At 34.8% G+C, this 20,721-nt stretch overlaps 1 protein-coding gene across 8 annotated transcripts in view; it reads right to left on the reverse strand.

The window, feature by feature from the left end:
• The window catches only part of SLCO1A2 (solute carrier organic anion transporter family member 1A2), a 126,400-nt gene that overhangs the window by 24,340 nt on the left and 81,339 nt on the right, over nucleotides 1–20,721 (reverse strand). For 4 of the 8 annotated variants that reach the window (XM_045463460.1, XM_045463458.1, XM_045463455.1 and 1 more), the window contains 7 exons: nucleotides 18,642–18,774; nucleotides 14,762–14,868; nucleotides 12,793–12,939; nucleotides 9,256–9,354; nucleotides 7,718–7,939; nucleotides 5,177–5,341; nucleotides 3,772–3,967 (listed from right to left, as the gene is read on the reverse strand). In XM_045463460.1, coding sequence (XP_045319416.1) covers nucleotides 3,772–3,967; nucleotides 5,177–5,341; nucleotides 7,718–7,939; nucleotides 9,256–9,354; nucleotides 12,793–12,939; nucleotides 14,762–14,868; nucleotides 18,642–18,774 — 1,069 coding nt within the window. Of the gene's footprint in view, nucleotides 1–3,771; nucleotides 3,968–5,176; nucleotides 5,342–7,717; nucleotides 7,940–9,255; nucleotides 9,355–12,792; nucleotides 12,940–14,054; nucleotides 14,269–14,761; nucleotides 14,873–16,960; nucleotides 17,137–18,641; nucleotides 18,775–20,721 lie in introns of those variants that run through there. The other 4 variants (XM_045463463.1, XM_045463459.1, XM_045463461.1 and 1 more) reach the window with 3 other exon arrangements.

A 20,721-nucleotide genomic window follows, 5' to 3' on the forward strand; every position in this document is an offset into this window, starting at 1 on the left:
AAAGTCAAGTTGTTAACATAAAATAGGATGCTATAAATATACTTTAATGTAAGCCTCATACAAAGGAAAGAACTATAGTAATACATAAAAGATTATGCTAAAGTTGTGAAGGCATACTGCCACAAAAAGTTATCAAATCACAAAGGAAATTCATTCATCAAGAAGATATAACAATTGTAAATACTTATGTACCCAATATTGCAGTACCCAAGTATATAAAACAAATATTAACATAACTAAAAGGTGAAATAAACAGCAATACAATAATAGAGGCTTTGATACCATACTATCAACAATGGATAGATCACCTAGATGAGAATCAATAAGGAAATAGCAGATTTGAACGATACAATAGACACCTACAAGACATATACAAATCCAACATATTCCATCCAATAGCAACAGAATGCACATTCTTTTTAAAAGCACACAAACATTTTCTCGGATATATCATGTGTTAGTCCACAAAACAGTTTTCAAGAAATTCAAGAAAATAGAAATTATATCAAGTATTTGTTCTGACCACAATGATAGGAAACTAGAAATCAATTAAAAGAAGGAAATCTGGAAAATTCACAAATATATGGAAATTAAACAACACACTCCTAAATGACCACTGGATCATAGAAGAAATCAAAAGGGAATAAAAAAATATTCTGACACAAATAAATGGAACCATAACATACCAAAATTTCTAGGATGCAACAAAAGGAATTCTAAAAAGAAAGTTTATAGTATGAACACATAAATTAAGAAGAAAAAAAGACCCCAAATGAACAACCTAACTTTACATATCAAGGAAATAGAAAAACACAAAGAGAGTAAAACTAGATAAATAAAATTATAAAGTAAGGAGGAAATATTACAACCAACAACACATAAATATGAACGATCATAAGACAAAACTATTAATTATACAACAATAAATTGGACAACTTAGAAGAAATGAGTAAATTTCTAGAACACATATCATACCAAGATCAATCATGAAGAAATAGAAAATCTGAATAGATCAATTACTGGCAAGGAGATTAAATCATAATCACAAACCTCCCAACTAAGAAAAGCCCAGCATTAGTTGGTCTCACTAGTGAATTCTATCAAACATCTAAAGAATTAACACCAATTCTTCTGAAATTCTTCCAAAAATTGAAGAGGAGAAACATCCCCAAACTCATTTATGAGGCCAGAATCATATTAATACTAAAGTCAGATGCAGCCACTACAAGAAAACTATGGGACAATATCCCTGATGAATATAAATGCAAAAAATTATCAATAAAATACTGGTAAAATGAATTCAACAACACATTCTAAAGATCATATGCCATGATCAAGTGGGTTTTATTCCAGGGATACAAGAATGTTTCTACATACATAAACCAATCAATGTGATACATCACATTAACAAATTGCAGGATAAAAATCATATGATCTTCTCAATAGATGCAGAGAAAGCATCTATTTTGTTGGCAAAATTCAACATCCGTTCATGATAAAAACTCTTAACAAATTACATATGGAAGAAATTTAACAACATAGCAAAGGCCATTTATGACAAGTCCATAGGTAACAACATACTCAATGATGGGAAGCTGGGAGCTTTCCTTTAAGATCAGGAACAACATAAGAACGTCCATCCTGTCCACTTTTATTCAAGAAATTCTAGTCAGAGCTATTAGGTGAGATAAATAAAAAGCATTCAAATCAGAAATGAAGAAGTGAAATTATCTCTATTTGTAGGTGACATGATATATATAGAAAACCCTAAGAACTCCATCAAAATATGGCAAGAACTAATAATTTAGTAAAGTTAAAGGATGGGAAATCAGTATACAAAATCAGTTCTGTTTCTATACAGTAACAACAAACTATCAAAAGAAAAAAGAAAACAATCCAATAATTGAATGAAAAGAATAAAATACTTAAGGAATAAATTTAACCAAGGATGTGAGAATCTCTACATTGAAAACTATAAGACACTGTTAAAGACAAAATAGGCCATAAATAAATAGAAAGATATTTATTCCATGCCCATGCATTGGAAGAATTATTATTGCTAAAATGTTCATACTACCCAAAGTAATCTACAGATTTAGTGCAGTCTCTATACAGATTCCAGTGGCATTTTCATAGACATAGAAAACAATTCTAAAACTTGTATGGAATCACAAAAAAACAGCCAAAGCAATCTTGAGAAAGAGCAAAGCTGGAGATATCACACTTCCTGATTTCAAACTATTTTACAAAGTAATAGTAATAAAAACAGTTTGGTATTAACATAAAAAAGAGTCACAAAGATTAAGGAACAGAATAAAGAATGCAGAAATAAACCATGCATATATGGTGAATTAATTTACAACAAACAAGCTAAGAATTTATTGTGGGGAAAGGATACTCGCTTCAGAAATGATGTTGGGAAACTAGGCAGCCATATGCAAAAGAATTAAAGCAGATCCCTAACTTATATACACAAAAATAAACTCAAATGGATTAAAGACTTAAATTTAAGACCCAGAACCATAAAATTCCTAGAATAAAACATTGTGGGTGAACTCCTTGACAGTGATTTTTTGGATTGGACACCAAAAAGCACAAGTAACAAAAACAAAAATAAACAAGCAAAACTACATCACACTAAAAAGCTTCTGGACAGTAAGGAAATCATAAACAATGTGATAAGGCAGCCTATGAAATGCGAGTAAATATTTACAAATCATATATCTGATAGGGATTAATATCCAAAATACATAAAAACTAATAAAACTCAATAACAACACCAATCTGATTTTAAAATAGGCAGAAGATTGCTTCTTGGTCTTTTGAATTTTTTTTTTCAACGTTTATTTATTTTTGGGACAGAGAGAGACAGAGCATGAACGGGGGAGGGGCAGAGAGAGAGGGAGACACAGAATCGGAAACAGGCTCCAGGCTCTGAGCCATCAGCCCAGAGCCCGACGCGGGGCTCGAACTCACGGACCGCGAGATCGTGACCTGGCTGAAGTCGGACGCTTAACCGACTGTGCCACCCATACGCCCCTGCTTCTTGGTCTTTTAGATAAGATCAAGTGTTAAAATGGGCAGAGGAATTAAATAGAAAATTTTTCAAAGAAGACATACAAATGGCCAATAAGTAAATGAAAAGATGCTTAATATCACCAGTAATAAGAGAAATAGAAATGAAAGCCACAATGAGATATCACCTCACACCTGTTAGGATATGTATTTTCAAAATACAAGAGATGATATCAGTATGCATAACCTTCCTATAAATTCAGATTACCCTCAAAATATAAATCTAAAACTATTCAATGATAGAGACATAATTACACAAATGTATGAATTTACATATGAATTAAAATATCATGTATTCGGATTCAGTTATGCTGGATTTAAGCCCATTGTGGAAACATATAAAGGTGATTAAGATTGTATAGTTAATTCTTAATTTTACCCATTTATGAGAGTATAAAATATCTGAACAACATACCCTAATGCAACCTAAAACTATTGGCAGTTTCTTTGATATCCACTTTAATGTCTACGAGGATATCCAAAAACAAGCCCACACACATACATGTGCACTCATAAACTAACTAACCCTATTAGCCTGGAGGGATAGGCTTATAACTGACAGATGGAGGAAAGAGAAAGACCATGGATTATTGCTATCAATTCCAATTAGCAAATGATCTGGTCATTGGGTAATCATGGAATAAAATATGTCATTAACTGTTCTAAAAGTATGACATTCATTAGAAAACAACATACCCATTATAAGTGGTGGTTATGCCAGCAACTGAAGAATTATCACAGATCATGAGAAAACACAAAAAATGAAGAAGATATTCAGTGAAAGATAACCAACATGCTATGTGGGCAGCTTGTTTGACAGTAATCTTGAATTTCTTCATAATTAAACCACCAGCTATATATCCAATGCATATTGGAGGTAAGTTATAAATACCTATAAATGTAAGTAAAATGTTGTTTACAAAGTGATTTAGCAAAAGAACAAATATTGTATCTAATATGTCTTACATAAGAAACCATCTAGGTCCAACTCACAGTGAAGAAAGCTGATTGATTATTATCTCCACTTATTTACATATTACATACAGAGAGATTTTTAAATGCTCCACAATGTCAAAGTATATTAAGACTCTTATCACTGTCCTTCATTTAATTTATTGTAGTAGGTTGTAAATTTCTTATATGCAGGGATCATGATCTATATCTCTTTTCTAATGATTCAGGCAGGAGTGGCAATTCAAAGTTAACCAGTAGTTTATGATTAATATGATTTTGCCATTGTTTGTACTGACTCTAGTTGTTAAGAATTTGACTTCATTCAAGGTACCTTAGAAGGTTATTTTGCAGAGCCTGTGATTGTCAAGTGTATTTACATTTCATGTCCCTCTCCCTAAAAAAAGAAAAGGAAAAAAAAAAAAAAAAAAACAAGAAAAAGACAGCCCTTGATGGTATTCTTAATGTCAGGGTCTCTCACAGAAGCATATCACATCTACTTGGGAGAGTGTTTAAAAATCCATTCCAGAGTCCCACACCAGATTGTCTAATTTAGTATGTCTGAGGTGGGTGCCAGGTATCTGAACTTCTAACAAGCACTCTATGTGACGTGGATCCAGGTAGTCTAAGAAATTCACTTTTCAGATCAATCAAAAGATCTCAGGAGAAACCCAAGGTGGAGGAATACCACCGAAGTTAATGTGGTCACAGGAAAATAAGAATGCCTGTGCTGCAAAGACACCACCAGAGGGCCAGGGAACTAAGGAGAGACAGAATTCATAAACTGGAGTTAAAAAAGTAAAACAGACTCCTGATGAATTAGCATTGGTTTCCTTTGTATATTAATGGCTTGCCTACCTAAAAACTGTCTCTAATTTGTACATTCTCAAGAATTCCACAAATATTTTGAATTTGCATTCTGATTGGAGAGAGAGCAGAAGAAAAAAAAGCCAGGATTTCCTGGCTTCTTTCCTTCCTTCCCTTTGTTGATTTCCCAGAAGAATGGAAGGGGGAAATGTACCAGAGACAGAAACATCTCAATGTATTTCAATTTAGGAGTCTCCTAGACACATCATCACACTGTTCACCATTTCATGGTTAAAAAAAAAAAAACAAGTGGGGCTACTAATATAGAGGAGAATAAACATACCAATTAGAAAGATTACATCTGAAGCTGATTTTCCATGTTGCTGTTCCAGATATTTGGGCATGAAGGTGAACATATTAACAAATGCATTGAACTGTATAATACTTATTAGTATGAAAAGCATGTAAACTGGGTTGCATAAAAGACTTTTCATGAATGGCAAAAAATCTGAAATGAAAGAATGACAGCAGTATTATACTAGCTTGGCTTTGCATTTTAAGATTTACTTTTTCTAAAACATCAACTTCCCTTCCAAATTACATTTTTCTATTTATAATGCTCATACTGTTTTTTAAATGTGTGTTTTGTTTTGTTTGTACCTCTTGAAAGCTAAAGCTATATCATTTTGGTACCTTCTGCAAGTCAATAATGCAGTTGACTGTGTAGGGCTCAGAACACAACGGTTTTGCCATCATTAAGTTACTATTGTGTCTTGGGGAAAATATTGTCTGCATTCACACCATTTCCTTTTTTTTCCCTTCTTTTTCCTTCTCTGAATATCCTCTCTTCTCTAGAGATCATCTAGAATGAAGGATGCTTGTTCTGTTCTTTAAAGTTTAGAAGGAGGTCAACTTGATAAAGTTCACACTCAAATATTGATATTATCATTCCTCAACATTCAAAATGAAGATATATGTGGGTATTCATGGGATATAATTTTATCAAGTACCGGGTATTTTTCTTCTTCCTCAGAACAACAGTTTTGGTCCTGCCAGTGGTTCATACTGGGTACACAATGAAATCACCTGGGGATCTTTTAAGATACAAACGCCCAGGTCCCACTCTCTGAGATCTTGATTCATTTGGTACAACATACTAAGGGTTATGTAAATGATATAACCCAAACTTTCCCCTGTCGGTGTGGACTGACACAGCTCGAAGCCAAATTTGTGGCCCATCTCTTGCAAATATTCTGGGTTGCCCTGCCACCTTTTTGGGATCAAAGTCTCATGTATAGTTACTTTTCACTTTTCCTATCTTCATGTTTTTTTGTCTTGATTTCCTTCCTTATTGTGTATTTTTTTCTCAATAAACTGTCAAATCCAAATAACAAATAAATTGGGAGAGAAGGAAGAACAACTCAATGCAAAGAAAACCATTTTAGCTGTAGAATTCATATCACAAATATGAATAAAGTACATGGTGGGTGAGAGAGTTGTGTTCAGAGCACTTTGGAGCTTTTTAAGTTGTACGTGTTTGTTGACATCTCTGTCCTAGTAAATGAGTCTCAGTAGTTCAAATTTCCTTTCTATATCTCTCATACTAAGCTCACCTCTTTCCTAGTTTTGAAAATGGACCTTGCAGATCACAAACAATATTCTGTGTTAAAATCCCCTATGAGTCCACGTCAGCCTTTCAAAAAGAATTGTTAATCATGATCACTCTGAAAATTTAAAGGTTCTGAATTGACTCCTAATGATCTAAGAAGTATTATGTTTAATACTAGCTTAAGTTAATGTGTAATTGTTAATAAAAGTTCTGTGCAAATCGGTATTATAATTTATGGGTGATAGTAGAAGTAGCAACATCAACAGTAATGACACTAATACTATTAGCAGTAATAACAGTAATATGTGCCAGAACTCCTTTTACCCTCACACAACAACTCTATATTAAAAGTACTATTATTACCTCATTTTACAGATAAGTAAACTGAGTCTCTCTTCATCTTGTAAATGAACAATCTTTAAGAATTCCAAGGCCCAGGTGATAACTCATACTAATTAAATCACACCTGGGAATACTACAGAATTTTAGGCATCAATATTTTTTTCTAATTTCCCAAGTAATTCCAATATATGGCCAAGTTTGAGAATCAGTGTTCTTGAACACTAAATACTTAGACTACCTTAGCTTAGTTTCCCACAGAAACACTTTCTGTAAATTATTCTTTGAGTTTTTATTGAAGATTATCCAAGAAAAAAAACCTGTTCTATGAAATATGCACTTGCACTTGCTGCAAAAGAACTACTATGTGGTTCAGTATTACTGTATCATACATCATATGAGAATGTTTTTCTTTAATTGCAATGTGTTACTTGAGAACAGTTTCTCTTTAAGAACTATTATTCCTCTCTGTATCAAATATAGAGAATTATATGACCTTTCATGTGTTCTTTTTATGCCTTAACTTCCAGGAAGCTCAAGTTAAGCTAACAGTTTTTGTTTCAGAAGTATACACTTTGAAATAGTGTATATTTTTTCCTCCTTTTGTTCTCAGTTTGAATTTCTTTTTTTTTTTAATTAGACTTATGTTCTGTATAAAATAGATTTTTTAAAGGCAAATGGGGATTTATTTATTTATTTAGTGCCTGAATTGATATAAAATTTTATATAAATGCTGACCGCAGATAATTTGTCTTGAAATTATATCACTTATTTCCATGTAGTAGCACAGGAAGACTCAGACTAGTTAGACCTTATTGACTACTCACTATTAATGACAAATTGTCTTAATGCAGCCTGGCATGTTATAGTGTTAGACTGAAATACAGACACATATGTATAAAATAAAAAAATAAATTATATAGTATTTATATTTGCCTTTAGTGATTCCATCCTTTTTCTTCTTGACCTCTTCTCTTTGTTTCTCTTCTTTGTCATTTTTAATGATGTCTGCATTACTCTTTAGTCCTTCCTTTGGAAGCCATTTGGGCAAAAAGAAAAACGGAATGGCAGTGAGCACATTCACTCCTGCACAAATCAAAAAGCCAAACCACCATGCACCAACCCAACGAGTATCAGTGGGAGTTATGGTCAGATCATCTGTAAAGAAATATACACATTTTTGTTAGCTTGTCACTATTTCCTTCATGGACTGTAGAAAATTCTTAATATTACAGTTCTCAGGTTTTATTCAAGTTCAGAATTTGTATGCAATTTAGACATTCATAACATTTGTCTGACAATATGTGGTATTACAGTATTGTCTAGCAATAAATTATTTTGCTTATCTGGCCTATCCTATAAGGAACTTATTAGTAGATACTTATTAAATAACTATAAGCTCTATTTAATTATAAACGAATGGTTATTTGATTAAAAGAAATTCAGACCTATATCTTTATTTTTTTATTTTTTTATTTTTTTAATGAATATATAAACAGTAAATTTTTATTTTATTTTATTTTCAATATATGAAATTTATTGTCAAATTGGTTTCCATACAACACCCAGTGCTCATCCCAAAAGGTGTCCTCCTCAATACCTATCACCCACCCTCCCCTCCCTCCCACCCCCCATCAACCCTCAGTTTGTTCTCAGTTTTTAAGAGTCTCTTATGCTTTGGCTCTCTCCCACTCTAACCTCTTTTTTTTTTTTTCCTTCCCCTCCCCCATGGGTTTCTGTTAAGTTTCTCAGGATCCACATGAGAGTGAAACCATATGGTATCTGTCTTTCTCTGTATGGCTTATTTCACTTAGCATCACACTCTCCAGTTCCATCCATGTTGCTACAAAGGGCCATATTTCATTCTTTCTCATTGCCACGTAGTACTCCATTGTGTATATAAACCACAATTTCTTTATCCATTCATCAGTTGATGGACATTTAGGCTCTTTCCATGATTTGGCTATTGTTGAGAGTGCTGCTATGAACATTGGGGTACAAGTGCCCCTATGCATCAGTACTCCTGTATCCCTTGGGTAAATTCCTAGCAGTGCTATTGCTGGGTCATAGGGTAGGTCTATTTTTAATTTTCTGAGGAACCTCCACACTGCTTTCCAGAGCGGCTGCACCAATTTGCATTCCCACCAACAGTGCAAGAGGGTTCCCGTTTCTCCACATCCTCTCCAGCATCTCAGACCTATATCTTTAAATCTCTTGAAAATAAGAAACGTGATTGTGGTGCCATAGAAAGAGCACTGGATTTTGAGTCTGAAGGTCAGCATTTTAACTTATTTTCCTGATCACTGGTTTGAAATATTTCAAAAATTCTTTAAACTCTTTCACTTCAATTTGTGAACCTGAAAAGTGGAATCAATTTACCTAACCAAGGGTCAAATAAGGCAACAACTAACTGTGATAACAACTGATGTTACTTTCTGTTACTATTGATACTGTAAATAATCGTATTGAATTACCTGTGTTCACAGATCCAGTGTCAACATAAACATTGGCACAGAATGATGCTAATGAAAGTCCAAACAAAGGACCAATGATAGCTCCTGTTTCTACAAACCCTAAAAATAAATGAAAATATAAAGTTATAATATAGTTATATACCCCCATAAAGAGTCCTAATTCCATAAGTCTAGAGCCTGACTTGTTTTTGCCTCAGATATGTTTGCCTTAAACTTCCAGTTTGTAAGAAAATGAAGCTTAGTGTACATATAAGTAACAAGTTTGTTCTGTAAATGTGGAAAAAAAGAGCCTCAAAATGTAAAACTGCATTCTCTAGGCCTCTAAATTCTCTTTCATGATGAATTGCAGGTAAAATCTGCTGTGGCAGCATAGGCTGGGATCGTGCTGTTGACAAAGCCACAATACAGAGCAAGATTCTTTTACTGCTTTCTATAGGCACATTTTTGGAGGAATTCTAAAGTAACACCCTGTAAATTTCTTGTGGCATATTCCTCAGGAAAGCTTTACTCTCACGTCTCCAACTTGAAGCCTCCTCTGGCTGTGTCCTCACTGTCACTGATCCTTCTCTTCACTTTCATCATGATCTCCTTTCTTACTCTCCACATTATCTTCCATACTCATCAGTCCCCTCTTTCCTCGCGACTGCTTACTCATCTGGAATTTCATCAATTAGCTCTTAGCATATCTACAATTCAGAATCAAGGCTGAGCTCTCGCAGCTCCTGAAAACCAAGACATGACCTTCTTCAACTTTGTTCCTCCTTACTTCAAAATATGTCTCCACCAATGGGGCGCCTGGGTGGCGCAGTCGGTTAAGCGTCCGACTTCAGCCAGGTCACGATCTCGCGGTCCGTGAGTTCGAGCCCCGCGTCAGGCTCTGGGCTGATGGCTCAGAGCCTGGAGCCTGTTTCCGATTCTGTGTCTCCCTCTCTCTCTGCCCCTCCCCTGTTCATGCTCTGTCTGTCTCTGTCCCAAAAATAAATAAACGTTGAAAAAAAAATTAAAAAAAAAATATGTCTCCACCAGTGTCTCTGCCTTCTCCACAGTTCCATAGGCTAGCCCACCCAGTATACACACATTTCTTGACATCATCCCCTTCTATCTTCTCAGAGATCTTGCTCAATTAAACATGGCTTTATTTGTGTTTGTTCAATCTCTCCTACCCTCTGGTTATACTATCTCACATCTACCCTGCTTTCTTTCCTTTCACTACACTCTACACTTATGGCCTCCCCACTCACTGAATCTACCCAAATCCTTCCACATTCTTCTCAAAGCACTTGCAGGCAAGACCAGTGTTATTTCTGTCACTAATTCGGTGTCCTTTTCTGGTCTCCATCCTCCTAGTCTTCATGTTATTTGACATTGCTTGCTAGCTCCTCTTTTGACATTTCCTCCTAATACTTTCATGAAACTATGCCTTTATTGTTTTACTTTCTCCCCATGTGACCACTCCTTTGCTTTTTCTTCTTTCTTTTTTTTTATTAAAAATGTTTAATGTTTATTTATATGAGAGAGAGAGAGAGAGAGAGAGGCAGAGTGTGAGCAGGAGAGGGTCAGAGAGAGAGGGAGACACAGAATCCAGAGGAGGTTCCAGGCTCTGAGCTGTCAGCAAACAGCCTGATGTGGAGCTTGAACTCATGGACCCTGAGATCATTACCTAAGCTGAAGTCGGACACTTAGCCAACTAAGCCACCCAAGTGCCCCTGCTTTTTCTTCTTTATATTCTACTCACTAACTAAAAGTTTTCTCTAGTATTTTAATGTCGGATTTCTCACTATATATATGGCTTCCTTTGGAAAACTCATTTCTCCCTCTTAATTTATTTTCTCTATATAGGATTCTCAAAATTCATTTCTAGATTTTATGTTCTCTTCTAAACTTCAGAGCCATACATGGAAGTATTTTCCTCAATTGTATAGCTAACTGATTTATAGTTATTTAATTACATGCACACGCACATTTACTTATTTAATTTTTAAGTCTATTTAAAAAAAATTAACTACACAGAGATATTTATCAAATTCGATTGATTTATAATTATGTAGCTATTTATATACTAAACCTTATATGGACTGTCTTATTGACCTTAGAACATATAGATATTATCACAGTTATTTCTTTAAAAAAAAATTTTTTTCAACGTTTATTTATTTTTGGGACAGAGAGAGACAGAGCATGAACGGGGGAGGGGCAGAGAGAGAGGGAGACACAGAATCGGAAACAGGCTCCAGGCTCTGAGCCATCAGCCCAGAGCCTGACGCGGGGCTCGAACTCACGGACCGCGAGATCATGACCTGGCTGAAGTCGGATGCTTAACCGACTGCGCCACCCAGGCGCCCTTGTCACAGTTATTTCTATATAATATACATCCTAGTATTTATTGAATAAAGAAATACATATAAAAAGGTATTCATTAATTTATTACAGGCAAGCATTTGTATTCTTTCAAGATAAGTATGTGAAGGGATTTGAAAGTACCAAAAAGAAAAACATTGAAAAAAGTTATTGCAAAATCAGTGCATCATCAAAAAGTGCCAAAGGTTCGTTGGGGTAAAGGATCTGTAAATATTTTGATGTTTTCCAATTATGTGTAGCTCTGTTCCTGTCTTCTTTGACCTTCTTTGACATTGCCAGTTTTTAAAAGATATGTCTACAGTAATGGCAAAATTGTTCCTGTGCTAAAAGTTATGCTTTTATGCTAACAACAGATGGAATAACTAAAAAATATAAATAAGTTATTCATAATAAATGAAGACTATTTAGGAGATTGGAAGACAACCTAGGAGGGTAGATCTTAAATTGGTTATTGTCGGAGATGACACTGATCAATTTTAGAAAAGAAAATTTTCAGAAACACAACCAAGAATATGAACCAGAGATTTGTGAAGAACCTGAAAAATCTGACTAGCATGGAGAAACTGTGATGAAGAGAAACTATACAAAAAACTAAATAAACTAAGTAGAGTACAGAGCTGTAATAAGTGGAGAGATCAGAGATAGTAAATAAAAAGCCAGTATGTTATATAAACTGGTAGAGAAGACATAATCAAAACAATGTTTGAGAAAATTGTACTGCAAAAACATTGATAAGAAATTGATACTAAAAATCCTAGCAATAAAATGACCAATGGAGATGTTATAATAATCTACAGATGGAGTAATGAAGACCTGAACAAAAAATAGAGGTAATGAAAATTGTAAGAAAGGTTTTGAATAATAAGGGACATTTTAAAGAAAATATTGGTAAATCACTTAATATATTTGATGTAGAGTGGTGCCAAAGAAATGGACGAATCAAAGAGAACTCCTGGGGCACTAGATTAGTAGTATTTTCAATAGAAAGAAGCAGAATTAGCAAAGTGGCTTATTTGGAGTTAGCATGTAATTGCTCCATTCAGCAAACTGTCATTGATGGCCAGCTGTGCCGAGGTACTTTGCTCGTCATTCTGGAAATCACTGACTCCAAATAACTGATATCCACCCTTAAGAAACTTACTTTCCTAAAAGGAGGCTAAGGCAGATTTTCAAACTCACCAATATATAAAGGAGAGTTTTCAGATTTGGCAAAATCTTCTATGTAGGAAATACCCAAAGGCATGATGGGAGTTTCACCAATTCCACGTATAATATTGCCTACTAGTACATACATCCACATTAATGATTTAACTTCTTTCACACACTCTGTATTAAAAGAAAAAAGATACATTGTATTCATGGTTTGGTAGTAAAGTATTGGTAATACTTCTAAATTTTTGTTAAACATTTCACAGTTCTTATGTGACATGGCATCTTCTCAATTACTTTTATTACTATGTCAGCAGTGAATCATTGGGCCATTCCAGTTGCATTTTCTGACAGTGTACTTAGGTATGGCAAATATAAATGGTATATTGGAGCCAGTTACTACTAGGTTGGGAGAGATGAGTAGTATACACATCTCTCTTCAGTTTAGTATTTAGTGACAACATATTGGCAGTTTGATGGCAGTATTTGACGGAAATTGACAAACACTAAAAACCAGAACTATTTTTCCCTCCAAAGAAACAGTTTGCCACTAGCTACTAGACCCAGTTAGCTACTATGAGAGCTGTCCGATTTCTACACTAACTTTGGGAAGAGAAAATAAACCTACAAATATCTCTCCCTAGAACTGATACTATATGATTTAAATAATAATCTCACTGAAGTTTTAATTCTCTACAGCTCTAACCACTTCACAGAAACTAAAAATATTTAACTGGTAGTAATCACATTTTCTCTATAGAACCTACTGTTTACTATAACCGCCAAATAATCTTTTAACAAAGAAATCCACCCCAATCCTTGGCAGCACTGCTTAGTAGAATAATAAAGATTAGGCCGAAGGTTATTGAAAGGGATGAAGATAAGCACATGTCTGAAAACAGCCAATTCTTTTCTAAGCCAAAATAGCTACCAAGCCAGGAGGACACTCTGTAGGGTCATGTTCAGGAAAGTGAATGACAACTTATTTTCATCTTCTATAATCTGGCTGGGTACCCAAAGATGTGAGGGTCCTGAGCACAGCTGGGCCTGGAAATATCTATCTATATATCTATCTATATGTCTATCTCTCAGTCATTCCTAGTCCAGAAAATCATAATGTCAATTTCTGGGTATTCATAATTTTTTTCTGTGGTGAGAATAGCAAGTTGTATCTAGAGGTCATAGTCAAACTCTAGGCCTACCACAGGGCAAAATATAAAATATCTGGTGATCAAAGAATTTTTATTCATCCACTACAATGCATATTTAAAGAAAAAAATAGAAAATAGGACCTAGTCAGTCTTTGGCAAAAGAAGAGTATATAGGCCACTCTTGATGTCACTGTTTTGGTTTTGTTTGTTTGTTTGTCTCTTAGCATATGAAGGAGCAGAAGCTGGCATGTTGGTGCCTGGGATTGCAGGAAGCCAGAAGAAGCACCACTATTGTGTCAGACTGTAAAGTAGTATCTCTGGTAGGGAGGAAGAAGTAGGGCAGAAAGACAAGTTCCTAGTTCAGCAGAAAGAGAATAGAGTAAATCAGAGTTAGAGCATACTTGCTTCCTTTCTCTGCCATAGAAGATCAGTGATATAACACAAATCTTTTTGTTTCTATCTCTATTATTCATTTACAAATCATCAGCATAAATCCATCTTTCTAACGTGTTTTCCTCTGTGGAATTAACTCTAAGTGGTCCTCGAATGGATGTCTTCGGCTTATTTTTAAATAACCATTTCAAAGAATAGATAAGGCATTGTTATTAAATATATTCAAATATAAGAGGAATAACATTTTATAATGTTATTGGATGGATATAAGCCAATGGATATAAGCCATTCCTAATCCCCTCCACGATCTCCTCCAAAATCCCTGAAAAAAATAAAATATGTTTTGTTCATTTACTTGCTTACTTAGCCACACTTAATAACATTCAAAGCCCCCCAGCAGAAAGTGTTCAGTTACAAATTCACTGAACAGAAAGCAATACAATGAAGTGGACAACCTGATGGATCTTCTGTTGGTCTGATAATCTGGGTTCCATTTTCCATACACAAGAAACTGTTTGAGGACAAATTGCCTGAAACTGAAACTGTAGATTCATATTCATATCTGTATGAACACAGGGAAAACATGTTGATGTTAAGGAGCCAACGGTGACAATGTGAGCATTGTGCAGATTATTAACTCCTGCTTCACTTAAGACACAACATCCAAATCCAGAAAAGAAAGTATCTTTTTGCCTTTGCCACCTAATCATCATAAATTAATATTACTGAAAAGAACTTGCCACTCACTCTCAATGTACAATCCCTTGATAGCTAGCTTTCAATTATCTGTATGTGGATGATCTACTTTCTAAATCATCTGACATCGACCTTTGGTGGTTTTTAGGTGATCATTTCCTGGAACTAATTACTGTATGATAAGAAACAAGAACCAAGAAAAATAATAGACTCAACAAAGCATAATTAAGAAGATAAAGGCTTTGGGGAGAGAAAAAACAGCACAATAAAGCAGTTCTCTAACTTTGGATTCTCTAAGGTTTCCTAATAAGAAATATACTCTCACTTTCTGAGAATCCAAACAATAATTCCTTCACCTGTTCATTAACCCTCTAAAAGAAACAAAGCATTTACCCATCATGAGAGACTTTAGAAGAATCTTAAACACTGTGACAGCACAATTTAATGACTTTTTCTCTTCTCATGAAAACAAAAGTGTTAATAAGCTGTGACCATTTATCTTAGGCATATTACCAGAAGATCGACGTGCCCTTTCTCAGAAAGTAAATTATATGCTGCAGCAATGGAGGAAATATGTCCAGATAAGTCTCTCTTTGTTAGAAATTACACTGGATTGGTTTCTATATTTCTATTAGATAAGAGAAAGCCAAAAGAAAACTTGCCTTTCTGAGTTTCAAATGAGCTCAGGAGTGTTATACTTGGATGTCACCAAGAGTCCTAATTAATATGTTACAGAACATAATAAAAATGGTTAAAATACCTTCCCCTTAGAAACACTGCCCAGTCATACCCATAGAGTTTGGCTGTGAACTGTGGACTAAGGCTTCTGTTTCCACACCCATGGTCCCATGAGACATGGAAGCTTCAGACAAAATAAATAATAATACCTTTGGCAGAGTATAGAAAGAAATGACAAAATTGCTGAATATTACTCAACATTGTCTTGAACAGGATAGGATATGATAGGAAATAAAAGAACAGTAGATATTCTTTGTCTTGATGCCTCTGATCCCTTCAGAAATATCTGAGAGCTAAAATATATTTTTCATTTAGATTATTGACTTAAAACCCAATAACACATCACATGTCTGTTCATTCCCATAACATCAGCAAAATGGCAGTAACTGGATTTTAAAATAGAAAAGGAAAAGACATAATGCCATGAGGATAAAGAAAAGGGAAGATCTGACAAGAAGAGAGAGTTTAATAGGATTTTGAAAATGGAAAAGTAGATAAATGAATGATCACTGAATTAGTAGATATGAGAAACATAAAACTGAGTAATTGCCTGTACGAGAGCAACTGAACACATGCCACACATCCCTGGAAAGCTTCAGTCAAGAAAGAAGATACTTCTAAAGGTGAGAGGATGCATGGTCCAAAAAGAGGATTGCTTTCAAGTATGTATAAGGAGCAGTTAAGCCTTTTTAGACATCCTCTGTCATTTCAACTGAATATGGCTTTTGACTCTAGAGTCTGAATAAACACACTGAGGATAGGGAAGATATACTAAAAACTGGGGATATTAGGTTTAAAAAATCCATATACTGGGGCTCCTGGGTGGCGCAGTCGGTTAAGCGTCCGACTTCAGCCAGGTCACGATCTCGCGGTCCGTGAGTTCGAGCCCCGCGTCGGGCTCTGGGCTGATGGCTCAGAGCCTGGAGCCTGTTTCCGATTCTGTGTCTCCCTCTCTCTCTGCCCCTCCCCCGTTCATGCTCTCTCTCTGTCCCAAAAATAAATAAACGTTGAAAAAAAAATAAAAAATAAAAATAAAAAATCCATACACTGAAAAGTGAGATTTCCACTCCCATGTGCTGGTAACCAAGCTTCTACCTCCCGGAAAACAGATTGGAGAATCCCTGCCTAAGGTAGTTTATGGGTGGTTATGAGTCACTTAATACACAGCCAGGCCATGTACAATCACCCTACAAAGAAATTTTCCATGAAGTCTTACACACATACACAGAAGTTCCAGGTAGCTTGTGTTATTCCTCTCTCTTAAATATGTATAGATAACCAAGAACCACCAGATATATGAGGAAAACCTATAATAGTAAGGACAGAGACAAATAATAATTATACACTCAGAGAAGGCAGAGACAAAGAAGACAGATGAAGAAATTTAGTTGGAAAAAGACATCATATTCTTGAAAGAAGAACAAAATATTCCTTCAAAAGATACAAAGAACAAAAGAGTCCTTGGGAATTAAAAATGGGATAGCAAAAGTTAGAAATTAATTCAGTGCTTTAGAAGATAAAGTTAAAGAAATCTCCCAAAAAGTAACAAAAAGACAAGAAGATAGAAAATTGGAGAAAATGATGAGAAATATATAACAGGATATGCAGAATTCAAGCAGTAGAAGTTCTAGAAAGAGAAAATGGGGAGGGGGCATATTATCAAAGAAACAATACAAATTCTCCAAATGCCCAGATTGAATACACCTAGCATGATGGAGGAAAAGGATTTATACTAAGACAATTATCATGAATCCAGACTCTGTAGCTTAAAAGAAAATCCCAATAGCTCCCAGAGAAAAGGAACTGGTCACGGGGATTAGAGTGGCACAAGATTCTCAACAGTACTACTGTAAACTAGAAAACATTGGAACAATGTCTTCAAAATCCATAGGAAAATATTTCCAACCTAGAATTTTATATCAACCAGAATATTAATCAGGTGTGAGAGTAGAAGTCCAAATGTTCAAGGTCTTAAAATTTTTATGTCTCTTACACATTTTCTCAGAAACCTATTAGATTATGTTTTCCAAAAAAAGGAGTGAGTAAAAAAGTAGAAGATATGATATCCAGGATCTAAGTTAACTGAATACAGGAAAGAGGCAAAGCAAATTCCCAAGGATAATGGTGAAGAAAAATTTCAAGGAAGGAGCCATGCACCAAGCCTAAGGAGATTCCAGTTCAGACTGAAAATGGAGAATTGGTGACATAGAGGTATCTCTAAGGCAAAAATGAAAACTTGTGATATGTATGAGTATTTTGAGATGTTGCCCTGCCAGTGGAGAGTTTGCTGATGATTAGTGAGAGATAAAAAGAAAATGAACCAAATAAAAAAGGAGCAATTATGAAGTCCAATAAAAATGAAAAATATTAAAAGAAAATAATAGCATGGTTCAGTAGTGAAAGATACTTACATAATCATCCACATGGAAATAGTGAATATAATTTTATAGTAAGATATCAACATATATGACATAACATGAAAGTATTAAAACTAAAAGGTTAAATATTTACTTAGAACTATGGAGGCAAATTGAAGAAGAAAGAACTAAAAGAATTGCAAGTAACTTCTCTTCAAAACCAGTAATATGGACAATGGTGAAGGGGCAGGGGACAACTCTTTGTGCAATATGATAATTTTGCCTGGTCCTAAAAATCATTTCATCAGACTTCACTCCATAAAATCCCAAATTTGTATTTCATATATGGACAAAATATGACTATATAAATGAAGTGAGGCAGCCAAGAGCCCAATGGACCAGTGGAATGGAATCTGCATCTTCCAGTTCCCATTGCAGTGTTCTGTGCTTTTAGGAAACTTTACTCCTAGAAAGGAAATTTCAAGTTTCATTCCATACAGTCCAAAGTTGAATCTATGAAATAATCAGAAACTTGAGTACTTACCGCTCCATGAGGAAATGAGGTAGAGATTGTAAGAAACACCCTAGACCCATAACCACACATCCAACACCAATCAGTATAGGTCTATGTAATTTGGTTCCAAAATAACTCACAAAGATAATCAACAAAAGATTTCCTAGGAAAAAATTGATATTGAAATGAATATTTCAATTAAGCATGAACAATATCTTATCTTCATTCAATCATTTACTATCTAGCATTTCTTTTAGAAAACCTATTCCAAATACTAGAACTGGTACTAGGGATGCATGAAACAATAAATGAATAAGACACAATTCTTGCCTTGAAGAAGGACTCTGTTTTACAATGTCGACAAATACACAAACAGGTATCTGTGGAACCCCAACGGTTAAAGAGAACAGCAGAAGAGAAGTGAGTAGAAGGGATTGAAGGATAGTTCTGAGAGATGTTAAAGACTCTGTGTGTTATTATCTAGTCTTAGATGTGTCACCTCTGGTCTTTCCCTCCATTCCTGCTCCAGAGAATATTATAATGTTTTCCTATGTCGGAAAAGAGAAGCAAAAGTCAAATTCAGATATATATATGTTTTATAACTCATTGTTTAGATATAACTTTGTATTGGTCAATATAATCAAGCCAGAGATCTATGTTTGTTTTTCTCTCCTTAGAAGTAAGAAAGAGTAGATACCCACTTCTCCACTGAGTTTTAGAAATAACATTTGCTTTGAGGAGTAAATAATTCAATGAAAAATTTATCCACATGTCTTAAAATGAAGTTTAAGGATAAAGAAACTAATTGGGGAGGCCTCATTCTGATGAACAGGTCCTTGATAAGTATGGTGTAAAGGGTCAAAAGAACCAAACACATGAGGAAGTTCTCATATCATACATCTTAAATTCAGTAATCAATATTTTCCCTGATCTTATTATGCATAAGGAAAACCTCTATGATGAGCTCAAGAATTATAAAAGTTTTAAAAACTTTCCTTCAATTTGTTAATAGTTTTCTATGTAGTAATGTATATTTTGAAAACTTTTCTTTCCATATCTGTTTCTCTCTAGTCTGCCTTGTAAGTAAAAGAAATGTCAGTGCCTACATTATTTTATATGGACAGTGCCTCACCAAGTGCAACCACCTTGTCCTACCTAAGTCTCTAAAATTCCCATCATCAAAGTCATCCATGTTGACAGTATCATCTCTAGAAAGCCACAGTTTGAAATCCATATCGATTTTTGAAAGGAGAAGAAAGGAAGAGACTTCACTCCACATAAGGGTAAGCTGATATTTCAAATTGCATTTCTCTGTCAATAAAATAATTACCATGAAAGGGAATAGGAAAGGACAGATAAGATTTTGTCAAGGGTATGGAGAATGCTATCTATAAACATTACTGAGGAAAGGTAAGCAAAGTAATACATTTATTGGCATCTGTAAATTACCTCTCCTTTTCTCTTCAGCGATTATTTCAGATCTGCATCATTGCTCTCAAGCCACCTATCACCACTCACTTTCCATAGTTAATACTTTCTACTTTGTCAAGAAATTTGGGGCAGTCCAGTTCCCAGGTTATGGCCTTACCACTTTCCTTCTGTTTCAGAGGTTGTGGTGCCCATCCTACCATCCACAGACTAACACACAACCTGGGCACTTCCATTCCCTCCAACAACTTACTCCACTAATTATAATCTCTCTTGTATATGTTAAGTGTCTCCCTCTCTGATGCATTTTAATTACAGATGTTCTCTAGTTTCTCTCCAAACTGATGCAGATTCCACTTCTTTCCCTCTTGTTCTTTCCCAAAGTCACTGCTCTCTCTCTCTCTGCCTCCTAGCTTGTATATCCACTATGCAGCTAAACATGCCCTGGCAAAGATCATCAATTATCTCATAAAACCCAGGGAATATTTTTCTATCCTTATCTAATGGGATATTTTTTAATGCTTTTTAGACCGTTGAGAAATTTTTATTTTGGGAACTTGTACTCCCTTGGTATCTATACCTTCTCTCCTGTTTCCCCTCTTAATTCTCTATTTCTTCTCTTAACACTTTCGTGGGTTACTTTCTTCCACCTGTTGATGAAATATTGGTGTACCTCAAGGAT

This window comes from Leopardus geoffroyi, chromosome B4 (genome assembly GCF_018350155.1).
Source record: "Leopardus geoffroyi isolate Oge1 chromosome B4, O.geoffroyi_Oge1_pat1.0, whole genome shotgun sequence".
Classification (NCBI taxonomy): domain Eukaryota; kingdom Metazoa; phylum Chordata; class Mammalia; order Carnivora; family Felidae; genus Leopardus; species Leopardus geoffroyi.